Source organism: Coffea eugenioides, chromosome 6 (assembly GCF_003713205.1).
Source record: "Coffea eugenioides isolate CCC68of chromosome 6, Ceug_1.0, whole genome shotgun sequence".
Classification (NCBI taxonomy): domain Eukaryota; kingdom Viridiplantae; phylum Streptophyta; class Magnoliopsida; order Gentianales; family Rubiaceae; genus Coffea; species Coffea eugenioides.
In genome coordinates, this window is record NC_040040.1 from 11,408,205 (window position 1) to 11,420,971 (window position 12,767).

The 12,767-nt window shown below is 36.0% G+C and overlaps 2 protein-coding genes and 1 pseudogene across 2 annotated transcripts; 1 reads left to right on the forward strand and 2 right to left on the reverse strand.

Moving 5' to 3' along the window:
- Positions 1 to 894: 894 nt before the first annotated feature.
- Positions 895 to 3,573, forward strand: LOC113776349 (annotated as a pseudogene).
- Positions 3,574 to 3,870: 297 nt separating this feature from the next.
- Positions 3,871 to 7,696, reverse strand: LOC113776351. The gene is made up of 11 exons (XM_027321485.1): positions 7,478 to 7,696; positions 6,380 to 6,596; positions 6,220 to 6,278; positions 6,037 to 6,097; positions 5,881 to 5,920; positions 5,223 to 5,327; positions 5,096 to 5,142; positions 4,910 to 4,970; positions 4,557 to 4,648; positions 4,249 to 4,479; positions 3,871 to 4,033 (listed from the first exon to the last, which is right to left on the reverse strand). Exons 2-11 carry the CDS (start codon positions 6,425 to 6,427, stop codon positions 3,884 to 3,886), a joined length of 894 nt encoding a protein of 297 aa, XP_027177286.1. The 5' UTR covers positions 6,428 to 6,596; positions 7,478 to 7,696; the 3' UTR covers positions 3,871 to 3,883.
- Positions 7,697 to 7,778: 82 nt separating this feature from the next.
- LOC113776352 (mediator of RNA polymerase II transcription subunit 20a-like) lies at positions 7,779 to 10,839 on the reverse strand. The gene is made up of 5 exons (XM_027321486.1): positions 10,665 to 10,839; positions 10,365 to 10,507; positions 10,038 to 10,216; positions 9,394 to 9,483; positions 7,779 to 8,166 (listed from the first exon to the last, which is right to left on the reverse strand). The coding sequence occupies exons 1-5, from the start codon at positions 10,676 to 10,678 to the stop codon at positions 7,924 to 7,926; spliced, it is 669 nt and encodes a 222-aa protein (XP_027177287.1). The 5' UTR covers positions 10,679 to 10,839; the 3' UTR covers positions 7,779 to 7,923.
- Between the last annotated feature and the right edge of the window lie 1,928 nt (positions 10,840 to 12,767).

The following is a 12,767-nucleotide window of genomic DNA, read 5'->3' on the forward strand; positions in this document are numbered from 1 at the left end:
AGGCCACAATGACTGAAGATGACCACATTAAACAAAGAAAACTGCGATAGATACACTTTCAAGTGATTTCCAAGTGCCAATGCCATCCTTAGCCACCTTCCCTCGTCCTGCCCTTTTATCGCTTGCCAAGCGATGTCCATCCTGTGCTTTTCTTCAAGTCCAGCCACGAAAATGTCAAGCCTAAAAGATTTTAAGATTTTGTCATTTTGGCTGGTGATTGTCAATCTCTTCCCTAAAGTACGACCAACAGGTGTGTGGCACTGGTACATGCTACATTGTTCCTTTTTGCGGAACTACATTTTAACTGTGCAGATGATATATCCAATTTGCCTTAGTAACAGGTCTGCCTTTCTAAATTTGGTTTCAGTTTAGTGATCGTGTGAGTGAAATTCAATCACACAACTAAACCATAATACAGTCTTTCATTCATTATTGACCACTTGATATATCTATGAGCTATCAACAAGTAGGAGACCAAATCTGCTGAAGAATTATCCCCAAAAAAAAAAAAAGGAAAGGAAAAATCAAAACGCAGTTTTAAAGAACTTTCAACTTTACCCTAACCCAAAATTCTGAACGTCTAGGGGCGGCTCATGGAATGGAAGCAAATTTTGATGTTTCAGTTTTTTTTGAGATTTGACTTTTCTGGGATTTGCTAGTAATTGCTTGCTTTTCATGTAAAAGCAAAATTCTTCGATCCATGACTTTTCTTTCATCATCTATAACATGAACTAATAAAATTTACACTAGCATTCTTAGATGCATGCCAAGCATATAAAAAGTAAAATTTAAATTCGAATTGAGAAAGGGATACAAGTATGTAGCTTTTCACTTAGCTTATTTGGACCCTCCCGCAAGATCATTAAGCAGTCACATAATGAAGATACGAAAGGTAGTGGTAGTTTAGTTTGACAAGGAGGAAGAAAATTCTTGGAAGCGCTCGATCAATAGCAACTACCGTTGATTAATTTTCAAACCGATGTTTCAGAAAGGCACCAATATAAATATCTAATTGGAGAAACCATAAAGCATTCAACAGAACCAAGAACCCGGTAGCTGAAAATTTTTAACCCAATGGAAGATTTGAAAATCCTCTCCCTAAAAGTTGCCTCTCTACTCCTGGCGAGCTACTTCTTTCTGAAAGTTTTTTACTCCATTTGGTGGAAGCCAAAATGGTTTGAAAGGCACTTAAAACAGCAAGGAATTAAAGGCCACCCCTACAAACTTCTGATTGGCGACATGAAAGACTTCATGAATCAAATTACTGAAGCATGGTCGAAACCAATGAGCCTCTCTCATCAGATTGCACCACGCGTCGATCCCTTCACTCACAACACAGTTCAAAAATATGGTAGGTTACAACTTACAATGGAAATGTATCGTTACAAATTGTAGTTTCCTAAGAAGCGTTTCGCATGCATGCAGGGAAGATATCACTATGTTGGGCAGGGACAACTCCAAGGTTGAACATTACGGATCCAGAGATAATAAAAGAAGTGCTAGCTAATAAGCAAGGTCACATTGGTATAACACCGTTTGCGTTGGACCCTCTTGTGCTCACTCTTACAGAAGGATTGACACTTCTAGAGGGTGAAATATGGGCTACTCACAGGAAGATAATGACTCCTGCATTCAAATTGGAGAAACTAAAGGTAATTTTCAAGCCCTTATCTCCAGATATCATTTTTAAGATGGTACTAAGAAGCGTGGGATGTATGGTTTAACAGTATGGATTCTCAAATTAATGTTGTGTCAAAATAGGGAATGGTATCAATATTTGCAGAGAGTTGTGTCTTGCTGGTAGAAAAATGGAAGAAATCAATTGCTCTTGGTGGAACCAGCGAAATAGATATCTGGCCTGACTTCAGGAGCTGACTGGAGATATTATTTCTCGGACAGCATTTGGAAGCAACTTCAATGAAGGAAATCAAATACTAAAGCTTCAGATAGAGCTGCAAAGTTTGGTTGCTGAAGCCTTGCAAAGCTCGTACATACCTGGTCTTAGGTACATTACCGTTCACATATGAGCTTGGTCTTTTTCAGTCACTGTCGTTAGGCATTGCAAATATACCTAATGGCCTCATTATGAGACAATTCTAAATTGTATGATATCCTTACCATACTAATGAACAGATTCATTCCAACCAAAAAGAGCCAGAGAAGAAAAAGTTTGGACAAGAACATTACTTCAATGCTCAGGACTTTGATTGAGAGAAAGAGAACCCTGATGAGAACTGGACAAACAAATACAGATGATCTACTTGGCCTACTCTTGCAGTCTAATGATGAAAACAGCCTGCAATCTAGTCCACATAACAAAAATGGTAACAAGATGACTATCAAAGAAATAATAGAGGAATGCAAGCAGTTCTACATAGTCGGTCGAGAGACATCCTCAAGCTTGTTAACATGGACGATGGTCATCCTGGCAATGCACCCAGACTGGCAAGAGAAGGCAAGGGAAGAAGTTCTGACAGTGTGTGGGAAAGAGCATCCTGATGCTAAAACTATAAGCCAACTTAAATCCGTGAGTACTGCTCTTTACTTCTTTCAGACATAGTAGTAACTTTTATAGAAGTCCCAGTTCATTTAATACTGAAAAATCACTAAGGTACTTTAAAACTACGTGTTCCTTAAACATCCATTGGAATGATTGTAGTAAATCGCTAAGATATTTGTAAATACTTTTTGTTGAACATCCTCTGAGCTGATCATAACTCAGTTATAGGAACCAGAGTTAACTTCCAAAATGGCCTTCATGCAACACTTGGATGAAGGTCATATTGTAAAACTCATCAAAGAAAAGCAGTGGTAATTGACAAAGAAAGGTTTTTAACGTGGTTCTTTTTTCAAACGCCAACTAGAGCAAAATATTCAAATGGAAGTAATACCAAGACCATGCTTTCAATTCCTTTTAATAGAAAATGCTTCATGTTCAATCCATTCCCCGTAGTTCTTTTTCTTTCCTTACTTCTTCCTACGCCTAGGAAGTGGAGACATGAACTGTGTTTATTTGAGTTGTGGAAATTTTTACTGAGACTTAAATTAAATATTTACTGATCGACCTGTTTTCATTAGTTAAATAGTATTAGCTTATGACATTTGGTGCTAATGATTGGGAATATTTACAGGTAACCATGATTCTTCATGAAGTCCTCAGATTATATCCGCCAACTATCGCTCTGTATAAACATACATACCAAGAAACAAAGATAGGAAATCTCTCTCTTCCAGCAGGGGTAGATCTTACGCTGCCCTTATTACTCACCCATCGTGATCCTGAGCCATGGGGCAGTGATGCAGAGGAATTTAAACCTGAAAGGTTCTCTGGAGGATTATCAAAGGCTTCGAAAAATCAACTAGCATTCTTCCCTTTTGGGTGGGGTCCCAAAACTTGCATTGGCCAACATTTTGCACTGATGGAAGCAAAGGTAGCATTATCCTTCATACTACAAAATTTCTCATTCGAGCTCTCGCCATCCTACGCTCATGCCCCCAATACTGTCATGGCTCTTCAACCCCAACATGGAGCTCCCATCATATTAAAGGAAGTTTAGATCGCGACTCAGGACACTGAAGCCCTAAGATGTTCTCAAAGACCTACTAAAAAAGTAAGAAATGTCATGCCGTGATTTATGTCACCGGAGAAATATTTCTCAACAAAACCGTTTACTGATTTTTTTATGATCAGAATTTCTGCGCACGCAGAATCTCATGATTCTGACAATTTGTGATTATTCATTTCCTTGTGTAAAAGTAATTCTGAAATTTGTTTGTTTGTTTGTTTTACATCATGAATGGATGTTCTGACCCCAACAAAAATCCATTTTAAAGGATGAAATAAATTGCTCTGCAAAAGAACATGGCTTAACAAGTGGATATACTACAAGTCAGCCATTCCATCTAACATCGAGTCCACATCTGGGGTTATGATGACACGCTTATCGAGCTCCCCCAAAGTACAACAATGCTTTTCTTCATCGTTAATGGCAACAACATCTTGTGCAAATACACAATCCAAACCTACCGAAACCTGCATAAATCATCAAAATATCATACATATTATAATTGTTTCTTCTCTGAGTATGTTGTTTACAGCAGCAAAACCATTTCCAGTTCTTAACATAAAAGAAATAACATTTTTCCTTTTCTTTTTCTTGCCTCGGAGAGGTTAAGGACGATGACAGAGCATTTTTATGAGTTACATACATAAATTCCATGTTATATCCATGAAACATGCCTACTTACATCATAAAGGTTGTCACCAAGCTTCAGCTTGACAGCACCACTCCTGTAAACTAAAATTTTACCCATAAATCCTGCTGGCAACTCATCCAAACTACAGGACTTTTGCAAAAGTTCTCCACTCTTTGTTGGTTTAGAAGTATCTGCCATCTCACTGCCAGTCGTATTAGGTAATTGCTTTACCATAGGCATGCTTGCAGGTAATTGAAGAAACAACATAGTTTCCTTTCCTTCCTGCAAAGTACTCCATTTTCATTATGCCCATCATTCTAATAATAGTAACAATGTAATTTTTGTATAGCATTACCAACCGTTAGACCAAGCTCTACAGCAGCATTTGTGGAGCATTCATCATAGTTCAAGCTTTCTGAGGCCTCATCAAATTCCTCTTGATCAAGATGTTCTGCATGTCAGAGGAGCAAGATAATGTATAAAAGTACCTAGGAAGGTTGGTAACTTCCCCATTTATAGAAGAGGAAGAAAGCACACAAGTCCACCTCAGTGCTCATGAGATGTTATCATTACCCAAACAACAGCAGACCAAAAGCTTAGTGAGCAGAGTGGTCCATGCTCGTACAATTTTAAGAAATTTTCTGACTAGGTTAAAGCACTCTCATTAGGTTACTCCTTGAAAGTCGAAAGGCATTTTATCCAAAATGATTACCTGGATCCCCCGAGTATGGTCTCCTTAAAGGAAGTGTTACAGGATAATTGGTATAATAATCCTATAATAACACAAGCAGAAGAAGGCAACTCAAGAAAAGAGTATGATAGACAATATCAAAACTTCAGTGTGGATAATCAGTCTTAGAACTTGAATCATAAAGAAACTGCATCAGCTGCCACCTACCCATGGTTCTTTGTATTCTTTCTGCACCCTACGCATAGCACCTCCAGCTGCAGAAATGCAGATTAAAGTGAAATGCAGCACCAAGCATCATTATAGCAGCATATTCACACTTTAGAAAAGCACTTGCCATTAGGATATGAACTATGATGTGTGCTTACACCCTTGGGAGCACCATATGACCTCATTGAAGGTGATGAGCCTCCATAGCCAAATGCCACATGTGCCGGTCCAGCTTCAAAAAGGAAGAAAGGATTTAAGCAATGTTGGTTCAAGAGCTTAAACATATATAATCTCTTGACAGAGGATGCAGCAATACAGAAATAGTCAATCTATGCAAGTATGCAATCAGTTTGAACTTCAAACCAGAACCAACGTGGTGATAGCAGAGCAGTCGTGAGAGAGGATGTTTAACATTTTCTTGATTAATTGTACTACGGTCAGCTTTGTACTAGTGCTTTTCAAATGCAAGGGACACAAGAAAGTGCTAAAGAAACTTAATTGAGGCAAACAACCTTTCAACACGTTTCTTCGCACAATTCCAACTCATAAAATAATACTACAAGGATAGTACGAATATCATGCTTCCCGTAAATTATGCTACATTACATAAATATCCTGCAAATCAATGACATGAAATAAATAATCAAAGCCAAGAAAAAACAAAATCAATAGAAACAAATGAAAGGAGCAGCTTTTCCATTTGGGATTTCAAATAAAAAAAATATACCGGATTACAAACGTCTCACTTCTACACTTCGAAAATGCTAAAAGAACAGCTTACGTACCTTTCCTTTCAAATTTAGGCTTTGCGTTGACAGAAGATTCCTACATATAACGAAGCAATCATCTTTCATAAAACAGAGCACTAACAATGATGATTTAACCAACAAAACTTCCTAACCATGAAGAATCAAACAACTGTGATGGGAGAGCACAAATACATTAAGCCGGCGTAATAGTTCCTCAGCCTGAGCAGCATCAACGGCATCTTCAACCTTCTCACTGAAACGATCAACAACATTTTGATACACAGTGATGCGAAAAAAAGTCGCAACCAGCACGAATTTGTAATATTCAATCCAAACACAGTATCTTGCTTTATGATAAAAAGACCGAGTTTTTACACTTTGGTGACGACAGTCTTTTGGTCTCTGCGTGGAGGAACTTTTGGTGCAAACCTCACCTACATTAAATTCCAAACCAATCTTTTTTTAATCAAAACCCGCGTTGGAAATCATCCAAACTTGGGATTATTTAGAATCTTAAGAAAGGCTACTTATATACCTTCCTAGGTGCATTGGTGGCCGTGGTTGCTAAAGAGTCTGGATCCATGACAAAATCAATAATCAGATGATCAAAAAAGTTAGGAGCAGTCACGTTATTGTTGGTGAACTCTTTATGTACTGCGGAGTTGAATGTAGTTTGGGATACACGGCAAGCTGAAACTAAAAGACCGGTTGTGGAGGCTGAGAAAAAGGAGAACGTGGAGGTTTTAGGCGTCCTGCAAAAAATAGTGTGAATACTAGAGGATGGTCAGTCACGGAGGCTTAGGGCCTTAGGATTTTAGGCCCAAAATGCTTTATCAAGATCAATGCAACTAAAATATGAATTTTAAGTTTTTTATATAAGGCTTAGGGCCTTAGGATTTTAGGCCCAAAAAGCTTATCAAGATTAATGCAATTAAAATGTGAATAAGTTTTTTATATGTACAAAATTTTTTTACACTAGTAGGTTTAGATCATATACAATCAAATCATGTACATTTTACATAAAAAAAAAAAAATCACTATACTATCATAATGTAAAAAATTAGCTCTTAAAGTATGCCAGCACAATTTTGTTGATGATTATCTTTAACGAAAAGAACTTAGTGAGGTAAAAAGAAAGAATTAAAAAAAAAACAAGAATGGAGCTCGTGGGGTGGCAATATTTTGTTATCCTCCTAATTCAATATGCTATCTACAAGTGTTAATTTAACTTTTCAACCGCTCTGTGATCATTATTTGACATTCGCAAACTAATAAGTTTAACTTGAAACTCTGTGATGGAAATCTTGGTGTGGACCATTATCAAGCCTTCTCTTCTTGAAAGAAGATATGATATAACGTGCCATGGGAGAAGAGATCGGTCATTCATATTTTCAATTTTTTAACTCTCAGACTCTTTAACATAGGCTCTTTTCATAAATCTAACATTTTTTTCATGGTTTTAACTCTCAGACTTTTAACATAGATATGTTGAAAGCTTTCTCACATTTACTTGTGCTCTTAACTCGTAGAGTTCGCACTCAAATGGCGCATATTTCGGAGTCAAAACGAGCTTTTCACTTGTTTGGTCTCGTTCAGCTATGACAATTCTGTTTTTGGTAGAAAGCTATTTTACCTAGATACCAACCACAAAGTTCTTGGAACTTGAGAGAGGATAAGTCACTTCATTTCTTCGGGATTTAGCAAAGATCAGACGGTTTGAAGGTATGATTCTTGATCTAGCTTGTTTTACCCCTTTCCCGGTGGAAAGTAAGATGCAAGAGCTCCCAGCTACATGTAGCAAGGCAAGATGGATGCGTGAGTTTCGAGTGGCCTTCAGATCCAGCCTTCATTGAAAGTTGGAGAAAGAAGGCGTGATAACCCATGGAACAAACTCAAGGTCATTTGGGAGTGGGCCGTTTTGAAGTACACCATGATTATGATGTTGCCAACCACTGGATTTCAGCTTTTCTGTATGATAAATTAATTAAATATCAGAAAAGAAAAGACGTGATATCAAGGGAGCACTAGAGAACTGCCAGATAAAGATGCCTATTAGTATTAAACTCGTATCCAAAGTCTCTAATTTCTAGCTGCTTGTGCCGATTGAGCCGTGGCTATCATTTGAGCCATAATACTAGCATATTGTGCTGCCGTGTGTTGTGAACTGTATTCATCTGACAGGCCATATTCTGCAAAGTTGGGCTCAATATGCACAAAATGACCCGGCAAGGATCTTTTTGAGAGAGCTTCCTGCCATATATCAAAGAACTCGCCCATGATTTGGTGTGATTTTTCCCATGATGAAATAGGTAAATACTCCATCTGCCAAAAAATTTTTTTAAAAAAAAAAAGGAAAAAGAGAAAGAAAAAGAAAGAAAGAAAGAGGGTCATGGTTACCAACATATCTGTCATATCAAATTCATTGCTGATACACAAACCGCATCGTATAAGATGCAGTAAACATGAAGTTCTGAAGCATTTAGGACAGATAAGATATTCACCACAAAAAACAAAGATATTCATAGCATATGAACTACGAAATGCTAGCAAAAGACACAGAAAATTTATTAGTACAGAAGCTAAAAGTTGGCTTCTTTTCAACAGTAAAAAAATTTTGACCACTTTTCAATTTCTAAAAGGCACTGCTTTGTTTCGGACAAAACTTACGAGACCTATGATGTAGATACTGAAATATCATTTCATAGTAATTAAGCATTCATCAATAATTTCTTGTGTTGTTTTTAATTTTCTTACTTATGATGCTTATAATTGTTTTGAGCCCTAACTGTATGGTCCAACTCAGATCAGTGACATCCAACATTTTGCTCGTTGCACTCTGCAAATTAAGATAACTACTAGGCTCTGATGCATCCCTCTCTCATGCGCTCTAACTTTGTTTTTGTGGCTTCTATTCTAGCTGAGCTATGCATTCATAGGTTGGTTATTGACCAGTGCAAGAAAGATGCAAGTCAATGTCTAGATTTTACTAAGTGAAAAGTCACAGGGTCAAGAGCTTCCTAATGTTTTTATTGTTAATTACTCAGAAGACTAGCAGTTCTTAATTTTATTGTGATAACTAGTAATTCGTTCATCTTGTCTACTTTTTAGATGATTGAATTCTGGTGAACCACAATTCCTAATTTCAAGTTCTCAATTATTAATCAAAAGATCAAAAGTAGAGCAAAGAGTTACGCCACAACAATTTCAGAATTATTGATCGTTGTGGAACTCAACCCACAAGAATCATCAGCAAAATCAAAATCTTTGAGTTAACTCTCTTCAGAGCGAAGATTTCACACTTATTTCTCAAAAAAAGGAAAAATCCATGACAAATCCCCCAACCCCCAAAGTCCAAACAGAAGGAAAATATTAACTGGCAAAACCAAGCATTGTGGGTCAAAGAACAGAAACTTAAGGAGAACATCAACAACTTATCACTTTAGACGACTTTAAACTTCGATCAAAAGTGACAAACAGCAAGATTGTTGTACAGTAAAGTTCATTAGCTCTATAACAACCATACTTGCAATTCTAAGTAGAGCTAATTACCTCCATAACAATTCCCCTCAAACTTTCAGAGTGGATTGGAACAACTTTCCCCACACGTAACTGGAAGTCTCCTAGTTGATACTGAAAGCCCTGCATTTATTACAGTCAATTGTTTAGTGGTAAGTATACAAGACAAATATGTATGCAATGTGCTCGACAAGGTTGGAGGCATTTTCAACTGCAAGCTCAGCTCCTTATACTGTCAATGGTTCAATCTAACTAGTTAATCATTCAAAGCAACCTCCTTTACTGAGCACACACAATTGCACAGCTTTAGTTGGCCTAGAAAATGGCGATGATAGAAAAAATGGAATCAAGCTTCAAAATTGTAATGCTGGAGGAGCTTTCTAATGGGGTGGACAAAAATAATTTTGCTCTGTAACCTAATACATATTTGCATGAAGATCAGTCAGATACAAGAAAAGACCATTCAAGTTCTTGAACTATCACGTATTTTTGTTGCATTCTTTTTAACCATTCTGCAGTTAAACTTTGCTTCAACCATTTGCCTATCCCTCTCCCCCTTCTCCATTCACCCCCCCCCCCCCCCCCCCCCCCAAAGTCATGTAGTGAATATGGTCTATCAAGACACAAAATTTAAGAGCAGATAAAATAGTGAAATGAATATCTTAAAGTTGACAGACCTCAAAATTAAGCGCTACCCTTGTTTTGTATGACTGCAGTTTTTCCATAATTGTCTGAATTGTAGAATCTGCCTCAACAATCAACCGCTGCCCTCTTATCACAAGGTAATACTTATTGGGCTGCTCTTGGAGTGAAATCCCCAAAAAATCACGAGGAAATTCCATCGCATTCGCTTGTTCTACCATTTATGAACCCACGAAAATATCAGAAATCTCAAATCCCAACCCAATAAAAATAAAAGAGATAATCGAATCCGCAGCTCTATTTATAACGTCACCAACGCGAAATAGGAAATACAACAAAGAGAAAGCCCTTAAGAAAATTACCTCTAACCATGGGTTTATAAAAGCTGAGAGTAGCTTTCCACCTTCCTTCCTTGACCCCGTTAATGCCCTCCACACACTGAGACACTTCTGTGAGAATTTGGGTGTTCACTGTTGTGCCTGGATTAGGCTGCCAGTGCAAAACCCTAGAAAACAGCCAAAACAAAAAATAATCAAACATTCAGTTTGATCTGCAAAAGCTCAGTCATGGTATATAATCTTTTGTGCACTACAACAACATCCAGTGAGTTACCAATTTAAAACAGGGAAGAATGCTAGTTCATACATGGGATTTTTGCTTACCATTTGATGGGCATGGCGGAATCAGTATTTGTTGCCTGAAAGAATTTGATCCGTTGGAATAATTTCTTGGGCTTGTTTTGCACTTTCTTCCACCGAGTTTAGTGAGAACAAAATTACATCGGGGCTATGGCGGGTGGAAAAATGTTGAGCGGACAACCCGAGCCAACTCAAATACTAGGCTTTGCCTTTTAAGGGTCTGTTTGATAACATAAAAAAGTGTTGAATCTGAATTTTTTCAGACATTCATATATTTTGAGTGTTTGATAAATGAAAATCTATTTGCTGAACTTGTTAAGCAGTACTGAACTTATGTGTATTTTTTTCAACACAAGAATTTTAACTGAATGCTTAATGCTGATAAGAATCAATAGAATTACTTCAACTACCTTATCTTGTCTACCAAATCTACTCTTGTTTGTTAATTATGTTCAAAATTCTTATCTAATTAAACAATCTAATATTTTCTATCTAACGATTTTTAGTTTCTCTTTTCTCCCTTTTTAATGACTTTCACATCTTCTCCATACTCCTCATATAATATATTTCATCTTTTATATTAATTTGATTTTAAAATAAATATTGTCATTTTCATACCTAACAATTTTAAACTAATTAAATCATAGATTCTATTTCTTTTTTGAATGAAATGATATAAGGGCAAAATTGTCAAATTAAATTTATTAAGCATTCAGCTATAAATATTTATCAAACAGTATAAATAGGTTTAGCATTAAAATTCAAACATTCATATATTTTTTTTCAGTACTTAAAATTCAACAAATTAATTGTTTCAGTATTCAGATTTCAGAATTCAGACTGCAGAATTCGGATTCAGTTTTATCAAACGGAATCTAACTAGTATTGAGTTCGAACTCGAACTTAGATTAGCTCGATTGGAGTTCTGCTGATTTGTTGAAGGTTCAGTAGAGTTGGCACTATCGGGTATGTCCTAAATTCGAGTTTCACTAACCGTCAATTTATTCTCATTCTCACTGAAATGTGAGTTAATAGTTATTTATCCTATTATGTACGAGTTACCAGTTAATACTGTAGCAGTGTTGAGTTATCATGCATGTATTATTGTATTGATTCTATCATGTGAGTTATTTGGAATTATTATTATAATTAAAAAAGAGAAATATTATTTGCACCCCTTTTTCTGTTATTTGTATTATCGCTATTCATCTTATCATATATAATTTAATAAATAAAAAGTATAATTAAAATGATAGTGGAAATGTGATTAACAAAAATCGAGGCGTAAATATCATTTCTCTTCAAAAAAATAGATATACATGTCGATTTGAGTGTGAATATATGCACACATTGACGGATTTGAGTTCCAAGTATGAGTGGCAACCAAATCTCTTAAAACTCAATCTACAAATGAATTGTTCATAAGCCATTTTAAATTGATTGCAATTCCAACGACATTATTAAGGAAGTAATGAACCACAAAAATTAGTATAATAATTATCTAATGAACATGAATCAATGTAAAATTATACCATTCCAGTCACTGATTATGAAAATATAAAATTTATTATTGAATTATCTAGAGTTTGCTGATTGAAGTTTTGACAAGATAAAAGACAAAAACAAACAAGTAATAAAATGATTAAAATCTATGGACACACGAGTGCATGAAGTTACTACTATAAATTAGAATTGGATATCATGTCGAGGACATTTAGCAAAAAAAAAAAAAAACAATAAATCATCCGAGACCGGGGGCTTGTTCAGACCGTTTGAGTTATTAAATTGGGTTAATTAGCCAAACACATTAACCGAAACTAGAAAGCGGGCTTAGTTTGGGAGTTTAGGATAGAAAAGAAAAGAAGGGAAGCTTAAGTTACGAGAGAAGATAAGAGAAGAGAAGAGATTGTTATGTTGTTTGGGAGTTTTGAGAATTAGTGGAATAATTTTATATATGGAAGTCATTAAATATTTATTCAAGGCATTTTTTAAGATAAAATAGACATTTTAAAAAAATTAACAAGCTTTCTCCAAACTTTCTCTCCATTTCTTTCCAATTTGGGAGGAAACATTTTTGTCACCATTCATCCTCTCATTTCCTTTCTTTTCTTTCCAACTTAAAACTAT

What these genes read in the sequence shown, in the direction of transcription:
- LOC113776351 (XM_027321485.1), bottom strand. Translation starts at nt 6,427, where the DNA reads ATGGATCCAGACTCTTTAGCAACCACGGCCACCAATGCACCTAGGAAG. An exon ending in AACTATTACGCCGGCTTAAT is followed by an intron (nt 5,921 to 6,036) that starts GTATTTGTGCTC and finishes CGTTATATGTAG; the next exon opens with GAATCTTCTGTCAACGCAAA. An exon ending in TCATAGTTCATATCCTAATG is followed by an intron (nt 5,143 to 5,222) that starts GCAAGTGCTTTT and finishes GCATTTCTGCAG; the next exon opens with CTGGAGGTGCTATGCGTAGG.
- LOC113776352 (XM_027321486.1), bottom strand. An exon ending in TTATAAACCCATGGTTAGAG is followed by an intron (nt 10,217 to 10,364) that starts GTAATTTTCTTA and finishes CATAAATGGTAG; the next exon opens with AACAAGCGAATGCGATGGAA. An exon ending in GGGTAGCGCTTAATTTTGAG is followed by an intron (nt 9,484 to 10,037) that starts GTCTGTCAACTT and finishes TAATAAATGCAG; the next exon opens with GGCTTTCAGTATCAACTAGG.